The sequence below is a fragment of the Eurosta solidaginis genome, chromosome 1, assembly GCF_040869045.1.
Source record: "Eurosta solidaginis isolate ZX-2024a chromosome 1, ASM4086904v1, whole genome shotgun sequence".
Lineage (NCBI taxonomy): Eukaryota > Metazoa > Arthropoda > Insecta > Diptera > Tephritidae > Eurosta > Eurosta solidaginis.
The window spans coordinates 340,332,867-340,345,099 of record NC_090319.1 but is presented as its reverse complement, the minus strand read 5'-3'; the positions used below and the strand labels follow the sequence as shown (position 1 = coordinate 340,345,099).

The 12,233-nt window shown below is 36.4% G+C and overlaps 1 protein-coding gene across 1 annotated transcript in view; it reads left to right on the top strand.

The window, feature by feature from the left end:
• The window catches only part of Dhc98D (Dynein heavy chain at 89D), a 322,849-nt gene that overhangs the window by 207,974 nt on the left and 102,642 nt on the right, over positions 1 to 12,233 (top strand). Inside the window, exon 38 of the mRNA XM_067773518.1 lies at positions 6,943 to 7,131. Within this exon, the coding sequence (XP_067629619.1) occupies positions 6,943 to 7,131 (189 nt within the window). The remainder of the gene's footprint in view (positions 1 to 6,942; positions 7,132 to 12,233) is intronic.

Genomic DNA, 12,233 nt, shown 5'->3' with positions numbered 1-12,233 from the left:
TAGTTCTATGGGTGGATACCTTTTTCAGATATCGCCATAGAGGTGGCCCAGGGGTGACTCTAAAATTTGTTTGTACGATATGGGTATCAAATGAAAGGTGTTAGTGAGTATTTTAAAATGGAGTGGGCCTTAGTTCTATAGGTGGAAGCCTTTTCGAGATATCGCCATAAAGCTGGACCAGGGGCGACTCTAGAATTTGTTTGTATGGTATGGATATCAAAAGAAAGGTGTTAATGAGTATTTTAAAAGGGCGTGGGCCTTAGTTCTATAGGTGCACGCCTTTTCCAGATATCGCCATAAAGGTGGACCAGGGGTGACTCTAGAATGCGTTTGTACGATAGGGGTGTCAAATGAAAGGTGTTAATGAGTATTTTAAAAGGGAGTGGGCCTTAGTTCTATGGGTGGATACCTTTTCGAGATATCGCCATAGAGGTGGCCCAGGGGTGACTCTAAAATTTGTTTGTACGATATGGGTATCAAATGAAAGGTGTTAGTGAGTATTTTAAAATGGAGTGGGCCTTAGTTCTATAGGTGGATGCCTTTTCGAGATATCGCCATAAAGCTGGACCAGGGGCGACTCTAGAATTTGTTTGTACCGTATGGGTATCAAAAGAAAGGTGTTAATGAGTATTTTAAAAGGGAGTAGGCCTTAGTTTTATAGGTGCACGCCTTTTCGAGATATCGCCATAAAGCTGGACCAGGGGCGACTCTAGAATTTGTTAGTTCGATATAGGTATCAAATGAAAGGTGTTGAGTATTTTAAAAGGAAGTGGGCCTTAGTTCTATAGGTGGATGCCTTTTCGAGATATCGCCATAAAGGTGGACCAGGGTGACCCACACCATCATCTGCCGGGTACCGCTAATTTATTTATATATGTAATAGCACGAACACTATTCCTGCCAAGATTCCAAGGGCTTTTGATTTCGCCATGCAGAACTTTTTCATTCTCTTCTACTTAATATGGTAGGTGTCACACCCATTTTACAAAGTTTTTTTCTAAACTTATGTTTTGCGTCAATAAACCAATCCAATTACCATGTTTCATCCCTTTTTTCGTATTTGGTATAGAATTATGGCATTTTTTTTTTTTATTTTTCGTAATTTTCGATGTCGAAAAATTGGGCGTGGTCATAGTCGGATATCGGCCATTTTTTACACTAATACAAAGTGAGTTCAGATAAGTACGTGAACTGAGTTTAGTAAAGATATATCGAATTTTGCTCAAGTAATCTTGTTAAGGGCCGATCGGAAGGACAGACACGGTCGACTGTGTATAGAAACTGGGCGTAGCTTCAACCGATTTCGCCCTTCTTCACAGAAAACAGTTGCCGTCTTAGAATCTAAGCCCCTACCAAATTTCACAAGAATTGGTAAATTTTTGTTCGACTTATGGCATTAAAAGTATCCTAGACAAATTAAATGAAAAAGGGCGGAGCCACACCCATTTTGAAATTTTCTTTTATTTTTGTATTTTGTTGCAGCGTATCATTACTGCAGTTGAATGTTGAAACAATTTACTTATATACTGTAAAGATATAAAATTTTTTGTGAAAATTTGACTTAAAAAAATGTTTTTAAAAGTGGGCGTGGTCGTTCTCCGATTTTTCTAATTTTTATTAGGCATACACATAGTAATAGGAGTAACGTTCCTGCCAAATTTCATCATGATATCTTCAACGACTCCCAAATTACAGCTTGCAAAACTTCTAAGCTACCTTCTTTTAAAAGTGGGCGAGGCCACGCCTTTCTAATTTTCTATTCTGCGTTATAAGTTCAACTCACCTACCAAGTTTCATCGCTTTATCCGACGGACGGACGGACGGACATGGCTCAATCAAATTTTTTTTCGATACTGATATTTTGATATATGGAAGTCTATATCTATCTCGATTCCTTTATACCTGTACAACCAACCGTTATCCAAAAGTTGATGTACTCTGTGAGCTCTACTCAACTGAGTATAACATTATCTCAAAAGCTTAGGCTGCCGGTAGAAGGTAAAACGGTTTGACCAATTTCGGTCATTTCGTTTTTCTTTCGCTCACTATGGCTCAAGGATTGTTTAGAAAGACATTTTTTGGAAGAGGTGGTAGTGAATTCGCTTATTCTTCACAAATATTCGACGATACCCAAAAATTTATTATAGGGATTCTATTTACGTATAAGTGAGGGTGCAGCGGTAATGGGACTGAGATTTCCAGTGGGAGTGAGAGTTGATGTGGAAGGCGATGTTAAAGTGGGAGTTGGTAGGGGAAGGGAGTGAGATTTGGAGTTAGAGTGAGAGTATGGGTGAGAGTGGAAGTGATAGTGAGAGTGGGAGTGTTGTAGTGAGTGGCAGTGCGAGGTGCTGTGGGAGTGAGAGTGCGAGTGGGTGAGAGAGTGGGAGTAGGAGTAAGGGTTGGAGCGAAGCGGAATTTAGTGGGAGTGGACGTGCGAGTGGAAGTGGGAGTGATAATGTACAATAATAAAAACAAAAATGGAGGACAGAGTAGACGATAAAGGTATAGAGAGAGAAGAGGGAAAGCGAAGTTCACCCCTCGGCAGTGACTTGCCATGAAAAGCTTCTCAGTGAAAACAAATCTGTTCTTCGGAGTCGGCGTGAAACTTGTAGGTCCCGTCCGGCAAATTTGTAGGCAACATATAAAGGGGAACGACGTGAATTAAATGTTTTTATTTATAATAAATGACATAAATCTCTTACTTACAAATCGCTGCCAGATGAAAACATCGATAAATTCAGAAATCACATTACATATTCTGAAAATGTACAAAACTGAATACCTCTTCCATAAACGCTGGAGGACCATTTAACTTTTACCAAAGCTTTTCTCGGTAAACAGGGGAGATTTTGTTGAATTGTTTTTCTTATTATAGGTATTAAAGGCAGGAACAAAATTGTTTCTATGCCGTTCGCTATCCACTACATTTTTTGATAGGCGGTCATAAGAGGATTGCGAACCTCATGAGAACATCAACCAACTTGACAGGGACACCTTGGATTGTTAAGAGCTAGGAAATTCCATTCATGCAATCGCTATTCCACAACACGTTTAAAGAACACATAATAAAGGAATAGGTCATATCTGAGAAATCTTACCCATTTTCGACACCCATTTTCAATACAAACCTCATGCCCTAAAAATCACTTATCGTAACCCTTCCGATATATGGTGCAGAAGCAGGGCGATGGCAGATGAGTCGGCTCTGGGAGTCTTCGTAGGAACGGTTCCACGGACCTATACGCTTTGCCGACGGCGTGTATCGAAGAAAATTTAATTATGAGCTGTATGAGCTTTACGCAAACATCAACATGGTCCAGAAAATTAAAACACAGATGCTAAACTGGTTTTATACGGAGATAGCGTATGAAATATAATGCTCCGGCTAAAAAAAGTGTTCTCATTATTATTTGAGCGACTCTCACTCACGGGAAAGAGCCGGAGAAAAATGGTTTAAACACCCTTGGAAACCCAATCACCTCAATGAGAAACCTCTCCTTCCCTGAATTTGCGTTACCCCTACTAAGTGTTTAGTGATTGAATTTGCGAAAAGCTCAGTGATATGAGTTATTTGAATAGCAGTAACGTTATTCAATAAAATTCTCATTTTAGCAATTTACATCTTCCTCTCCCCACCACATTTCACTTGGGCAAATGCAAAACCACTCACACAATGTCGGCATTCAAGGAGTAATGCATTAGATATCGTATTGATGATAGCATTAAATGCAGCATAAATGAGCGCATGAGTTCTAAGCAACTTCTAAAGATATATATCTCTGCCACAACTTAATTTTATTATCTGCTGCTGGTGGCTTTTTACAAGGCATGCTGCTTACGAATGCGGAATTGCGTCCCATGACTGCTACACCACAGGAGTTCAGTTTAACACACACACACACACACATATACATACGAAAATATTTCAATGCTTATTGGAAATTACGATAACTTTGATTTGTATGCTATTTAATGTTTGAAGACAAATTTAATTTACCGCAAACGTATTACGAGGCAGCGAAGCGTTTGAATGGGGTCCACTGTTAGTTGGCACCAAATAAATCTAAAGAATTTTTTTGGTCGAATTCTTCTCGTAATTATTTTCTCCAGCACTTTTTGCTGTAATTCAATTTTCCTTTTTCATATCAACAATCACAGTTATATAATATCTTTGGTTTTATGCAGTAATTTTTTAACTCGATTTGGGACAGATTTTGGTTAGAGCCTATATACATAGAGCTTTGGGGCTCACACTTTGATTTTGGCAGATAAGTGCACCATATTGTGATGAATATTAATGACACTTAGTGATACTCACATCCCTAGTCTGATGCTAAGTAAATGAAGTCACAACAACAATAAAGCAGACAATCACTTGTATCTACATAAACGAATCAATCATTATGTCTACACATATGTGCGTACACGCAGAGGAGAAGATACGCACAACCACATGCATATATCTGAGATACTCCCGAAAATATGCAATGAGAGAAGCTATAAAATCGTGCATCTATAGTTACAGCTGAGCAATTTTATAGCTGATGGCCAACTAGTAGATTCTGGAAATGGAAGCGCCTAGAAGGTGCGAACGAGGAAATCAGAGAGTATAAAAAGCAGCAACAGTAGAGGCGCGACAATCAGTTGGATTTAAGATGCCATCTAGCGAGCAAAGCAGTATTATTTTGAAAATCAGTTTCATTTAAGCAAGCTTTGGTTGTGAAGTATCAGTGTTATTGTGAAGTACTTTAATAAAGGGCATTTTGCATTATTGAATATTGGAGTTATTTATTCAAGAGTTTAGTGATACGAACGTTAGTACAAGGTTGCAAATAAAAGGCAATTGCAGTAAATTCGTTACAATATGTTAAAAAAGCTCAACTTTGTGCTTCTTTGGACGCTCCACAAACCATGTTGCGTACGTCTCACATAGACTAAATGTGCCTTTTGTTACCAGAATTTGTTTGGCGACTAAGCGGGAAATCTCCATTGCGTACCAGGGGTTACATAACAGACAGAGGTATAATAAGAATCAGGTAAAATAACAGTTGCAGTAAATATTGAAAGTGCTATAACTTCTTTGTTCATTATTTTAGTAATATGGTTTCATAGCAACATTTTCTTGAATTTTTAAGTACTTTCGTTTGGTAAGGAAAAAACATACATTAGGGGGGGTAAAATTTTGTTAGCTGACCTAATCATGTGAAAACGACTTCATAGCTTAAAAGGACATTAAACGGAAATGTGGAGCTTCTAAAGGCCAAAATAGTGACATATCAATTTTAATAATCGGTCGTCAAATAACCAAGTTACAACGAAAAAACCTTTTTGGCTGTATTTCGAAGGATTTAGAAAAATTAAAAAAAATTGTTTCTGAAACCCTCTCAACATAATCTTCAAATTTAGGGGCGGACATTACCAATTTGTTTTTTGTATGGGGACCAACCCAGTCTAATGTATTTTAAAGTAATTTAAATCTCTTAGCAAATACTAGAAGCTTGTCAGGAAGTAGCTCAATTCCTGCCTCGACATCGGGCAACTCTGCTATGGATATGTATATTAACCAGAATATGTTTGTGTAGGAATGTGAAGATTTAACGGTGCTTTTACAAGATGAAGTACTTGCAGTCCTCCAAGATAGAATCGACGCATTTGCACCTTCGCAGCCACGTCTCTATTGACGGATACAAATTCGAGACTGTGAAAGAGTTCGTCTATTTGGAAACCAGAACTAACAGCAAACATAATATCAGCTAAGAAATCGAACGGAGAATAACTCTTGCCAACAAATTCTACTTTGGACTGAGTAGACAATTGAAAAGTAAAGTTCCATCTCAACAATCAAAAAGCACGCTTTACCAGTCACTCATCATACCTGTCACGATGTATAGCCCGAAAATAGGGAAGCTATTGGGAGAAAATGGGATGGCTTAGCGCGTTCGAGAGAAAAGTACTCCTGGCCTTGTCCGTGATGCCGACGGCGAGAATCAAAGGAGGTATAATGTTGAGCTTTATGCAGATATGACGATAGTATAGCGAATAAAAAGCCAAAGGTTTCGCTGGCTACATCATGTTATGCGAATGGATGAAGACGCTTGAGCCATAAAAGTATTTCAACGGGCACCGCAGTTTGGAAGATGAGGCAGGTGGAGGACAACTTGACCTCCCTTGGTGCTCCCAATTGGCGTCACTTATCACGAAGCAGACATAGTTGACGCGACTTTTTACGAAACTGCTAATATCGCTTAGGCGGTAAAGCGCCAAATAAAGATGATGGATGTCAGATGTTCTAAAAATTGCTATGAATTCTGAATATTCTTCCATTGTTAGATTGAGATCCAGGTCTTGCTCTCATCCCTCAAAATTGACAGCACTCAGGTATATGAAAGTACATATTTGGTAGAATGTGATGTAAAAGGGACTCACCTTTATTGGTAGTTTAGAAGTAGTAATATTTCTTGCATTGGAATCGCATCTGAAGACCACAATTCATGGCCAGCTGGGTCTGCCTGAAGGCTCTTTTAACTATAAGAAAAAGAAAAGCTTGCAGCCAAGGAGCGACCCCGCTTAGACCTTTTTTTAATTGAAAGCACTTTTTCTAAATTTTGATGTTACTTTGCCCAGGATTTGAATCTAGGCCCTTCAGTGTCGTAGGAGGAGCACGCTGCACCACGGCGCCTACCACTATTCGCTAGGATGAGTTTTGCCTGGTAAGAGATTCTTGCAGAAAAAATAGAGACAGTTACCCGAAGAGACAGTTTTTCGCTACATGCAATAGAAGAGAGCTAAAACTAGTACCGTTTCTTAATTCGATAGTTCTGCCCTAGTGTGCGATTCGCTGCTGGGAATACACTGGTATTAAACTTCACAATTGCAGCTTTCCATTTAAGCATTTCGATTGATAATTTACTAATTAATAATTTGTTTGCTACTTATTTGCAGATTGTCGTCGTGGAATTACCACCAACACCATCGAAATTTCATTATATCTTCAATTTGAAGGATCTCTCACGCATATTTGCCGGAATGCTTTTAATTCATTCGAACTACTTTCGTGATTTACGCGAATTAATACGCGTTTGGCGTAATGAATTTACAAGAATTATTTGTGATCGATTAATTTCCGATAACGTAAGTTGTTTTTTTTTTAGTTTCCATAAGAAAACTGGTGCGCACACATAAAAATACACATATGTGTACAGTTATATTATATATATTTTTTTATACTCAGCTGAGCAGAGCTCACAGGCTATATTAACTTTGTTCGCATAACGGTAATCCGTAAAGGCATAAACTAATCGAGATAGATATAGACTTCTATATATCAAAGTGATCTGGGCGAAAAAAGAAATTCATTTAGCCATGTCCGTCCGTCTGTCCGTCCGTCCGTAAACACGATAACTTAAGTAAATTTTGAGGTATCTTGATGAAATTTAATGTGTAGATTTCTGGGCGCTCATCTCAGATCGCTATTTAAAATGAACGAAATCGGACCACAGCCACGCCCACTTTTTCGATATCGAAAAGTTCGAAAAACCGAAAAAGTGCGATAATTCATTACCAAAGACGGATAAAGCGATGAAACTTGGTAGGTGTGTTGACCTTATGTAGGAAATTAGTAAAATTAGTAAAATTTTGGACAATGGGCGTGGCACCGCCCACTTTTAAAAGAGGTAATTTAAAAGTTTTGCAAGCTGTAATTTCGCAGTCATTGAAGATATCATGATGAAATTTGGCAGGCACGTTACTCCTATTACTATATGTACGCTTAATAAAAATTAGCAAAATCGAAGAAGGACCACGCCCACTTTTAAAAAAAATTTTTTTTGAAAGTCAAATTTTAACAAAAAATTTTATATATTTACAGTATATAAGTAAATTATGTCAACATTCAACTCCAGTAATGATATGGTGCAACAAAATACAAAATAAAAAAAAAAATTTAAAAATGGGATCGCTCCGCCCTTTTTATTTAATTCCTGTATAATACTTTTAAGGCCATAAGTCGAACAAAAATTTACCAATCCTTGTGAGATTTGGTACGGGAATAGATTCTATAACGATAACCCTTCTCTGTGAAAATGGGCGAAATCGATTGAAGCCACGCCCAGTTTTTATACACAGTCGACCGTCTGTCCTTCCGCTCTTCCGTTAACACGATAACTTGAGCAAAACTCGATATATCTTTACTAAACTTAGTTCACGTACTTATCTGAACTCACTTTATCTTGGTATAAAAAATGGCCGAAATCTAATTATGACCACGCCCACTTTTTCGATATCGAAAATTACGAAAAATGAAAAAATGCCATAATTCTGTACCAAATATCAAAAAAGAGATGAAACATGGTTTGGTTTATTGACGCAAAATATTACTTTAGAAAAAACTTTGTAAAATGGGTGCGACACCTACCGTATTAAGTAGAAGAAAATGAAAAAGTTCTGCAGGGTGAAATGAAAAGCCTTTGGAATCTTGGCAGGAATACTGTTCGTGGTATTACATATATAAATAAATTAGCGGTACCCGACAGATGATGTTCTGGGTCACCCTGGTCCACATTTTGGTCGATATCCCGAAAGCGTCTGCACATATAAAACTAAGGGCCACTCCCTTTTAAAACCCCAATTAATTCCTTTAATTTGATATCCATATCGTACAACACACATTCTAGAGTCACCCTTGGTCCACCTTTATGGCGATATCTCGAAGGGGCGTACACCTATAGAACTATGGCGCTCTCCCTTTTAAAATACTCTTTAATACCTTCCATTTGAAACCCATATCATACAAACACATTCCAGTGTTACCCTAGGTTAATTTTCCTACATGTTGATTTTCCCTTATTTTGTCTCCATAGCTCTCAGCTGAGTATGTAATGTTCGGTTACACCCGAACTTAGTCTTCCTTACTTGTTACATATACAATTTAATTCAAAAAGGAACCTGCAACCTAATTATATGCAGACTGTGATGAGTACTACAGTATGAAATGAAATTGTGCTGGCTTTTGAGAGCAAGTTTAAGAAAGATTTCTTACGAATTCATCATTCTTTGAAACTTGCAATCTTATTCAAGTGGGTCTAACAAGCTTGAGTTGGATTTTTTTGCCATTAATTTCATAAATTGCATTCAGAATTGAATGTTTGTATATATATGAAGAAAGAAAATAAGAACGCACCTTCTTTACAGTGAATGCGAGTGTGCCATGATGATGAATTATAAAACTTTATAAGAAAATATTTAAGATACTTAGCCGGTTTTTATACCTTTCATGAAATTGAGATGGTATATTAAGTTTGTCATAAGTTTCAGACGATAAGGGAGAAAATTTACCCACTAATAAGTTTACCGAAATTATCAGAATGACGAGATAAATTTATTTAACCATATCCGTCTGTTCGTCTGCTTGAACAAAAACTAGTCCCTAAAGTTTTGAGATATTTTGATGAAGTTTGGGGAGCTGGTATATTTTGGGTGCCCGATTAATCATTTGTCGGAATCGACCAGATCAGACTACTATAGCTGCAACCAATTTTTCGAAAAAGAGGGTTTTTCTCATTTATTCCTCATTTTAACTGCTAGCAGATTGTAATTTTACAGAACTTTTATATATAAGGCATACATTGTTGTAAAAAAAAATTTTTTAAGTCGGACATATACATCCTACATATCCCATACAACCAATTATTCAGATAAGAGGTTTAGAGTTGTTTCTTCCTCCCTTTAACCGGCAGAGACTTCAAGTTGTTCCAAATCTTCACAAATATGGTTAAGTTCGGTCATATATGTATTATATAGCCGATCCAACCGATTGTGCATGTAAGAGGTTTGACGTGATTTCTTCCTCATTTTAAAAGCTAGAAGCTTGAATATATAATATAAGAAACTTCAAATTTCAAAAGATGTTTGCATATAAGGCATTCATTTTTGTCTGAAAAAGTAGTTAAGATCGGTGGTATATGCATATAATATAGATTCCATACTACTAATTTTTCGGATTTTATATTGTTTTGGAAATTACAACATATTATTGTTCAACTCCATTCATGAAAGGTATGAGTAGTGATAGAATTTTTAGAAAAAGTATCGATACTGTTACTCATAAAAAATACTCAGATTAAAGTATCGATGCTGGTACTCGTACTCAGTCAAAGGTATCGACTATACTCGATCCATGTGAATACTTCGAAATTTTTACTGAAATTGAAGAAACTTTTTTTAAAAATAAGATCTTATGTTTTGAATTTAGTAGAAAATAAGTAAGAAAGTTTAAGTTTGGACCAATACTCACTTGTGTGCTGTTACGTGCATTTTAGGGATACACTTAAAGATAAACTTCACAAACATTAAATTATTTAAAAGATTTTTGATCGACTTCGAATGTATTTCTCCCATGAAATGTATGCCAGTGAAAATTCATCTGCCTTGCAGAATGGTAGCTCGGTCTAAATCTCATTGGAGGTAAAGCGCGTATTTCAAGAGTTTTTTTATGGCATTAAACTTTCTGTGGAGAGATTAACTAAATTGAAGGGGATTAAAGCGATTTTCTATTTTTTTTTGTTGTACTTTCTTTTACCATATCTCTACTGGTAGTATTGTTGCGTACCATATACATATATATTGGAAATTTTGTTATGTTGAAACTGTAAGCGCCTTCTTTTGAAGTAGGCGTCGCCCTTATCCGCTTTTGATCAGATCTATATTTCGCCAATTTGCAAGGTGATATCAACTTTTAAATTTTCTTCTGGTCAATGTGGGCAGCGCCATGCCCATTTTACTAAATTGTTATAAATTTATATTGTACATGGTAACTTTTTTTATCCACTCGTCAATTTTCACTACTTCATCAGTATTTGTTAACCATTTTTGAAAGTGGGCGTAGATATAATCTGATTTCGTCCATTTTCATTATTATGTACCAAAATTGCACAATAGAACGAAAAAGCTTGATTGCATGACAAGTTAATTATATTGAAATTTTATGAAGTTACCAGCTTTTCATAACTTTTTTGAAGTTAGTGATTCTGGACAAAAAATACGTAATTTTCTTTTACCCACCATATGCAGAAATCGTCTCTCATTCCACCATTATCAAAAAGTCGGCCTAAGTCGACGATCTCAGTTTATGCTCAAGTATTTGGGTTAATGGACTGAACTTTGTTGATCTTAAAAATGTAGACCATCGGCACTTGGTAAAGTATCGGGGAAAATATCGAGTTATAGTATGAATATTTTACTCAGTACTTAATAAAAAGCATCGAATACGATATACTCGAATATTATTGGGAAAAGTATCGATACTACTTACTCAGTACTCGCATCGTTCTATAACTAGGTATGGGGTCTGAGGCTGTACCGAACTCCTCTCAAACTAGCAAAGTAAAGCATATGTTATCAAAAATATTTTCGAGTAGTCATTAAGTTCTTATTTTTCGGTAACAAATTCGTTAATTCGAATAAGTCTAGCTTATGCATTGATTTGGAGCTCTATTACATATTTCTTAAAGTTAACCTTAAGTTCAAATGGGTTCATCATGATAAACTTGATCCGTTTTTAGTACAACTTCAGCATAAAGTGAGACCATCAAAAAGCACTCACGGAGATCATATTTCCAACCACAAGTTGTTTATTATAGTCAGACCTCAGGGGGTGTATCTGAGCGTCTTCAATCAAGCGTGTGCCATAGAACTTCATACGTGAACAGAACTGGGTAGTAATGATTACTTTAGAAATTAACTGTCTTTAATTCCTCATTACTTAGAACTTAGACAAGGTAATCTTTCCTCCACAGCAAATCAATGGATTTCAGTTCTTAAAAGAAAAATACCGAAAGTAGTTCTTTCTTTTAAGGCTCGAGTACAACAAATTTTTTGTAATTGAAAAAAAAAAAATTTTGCGCAGATGTTATTTCTGCACCTCCTCTTTAGTAAGGAATTGGAAATGTAATTGAAGTGTGGGAATGACAAAAGAAATTAAAAATGCTCCAATGCTTCAAAGAACTGCAAAAGTAATTTAATAGATCTTAGTAAAAAAAAATATTTTTCCGATTCAAAGGTTGATTGTATGTCTCTCCCTATCTAGTATTTAAAAATATATTGAGATAAGTAGCAACAGGAAAGAGCGCCAAATTGATTGACATCTTTTGCCTTCATTTCATCATTAGAGCTCATTGTTCCAAAAGAAAATTTTTCAATAATACGGCTACCTTCTTCTAATATTGGTAACAACCTTG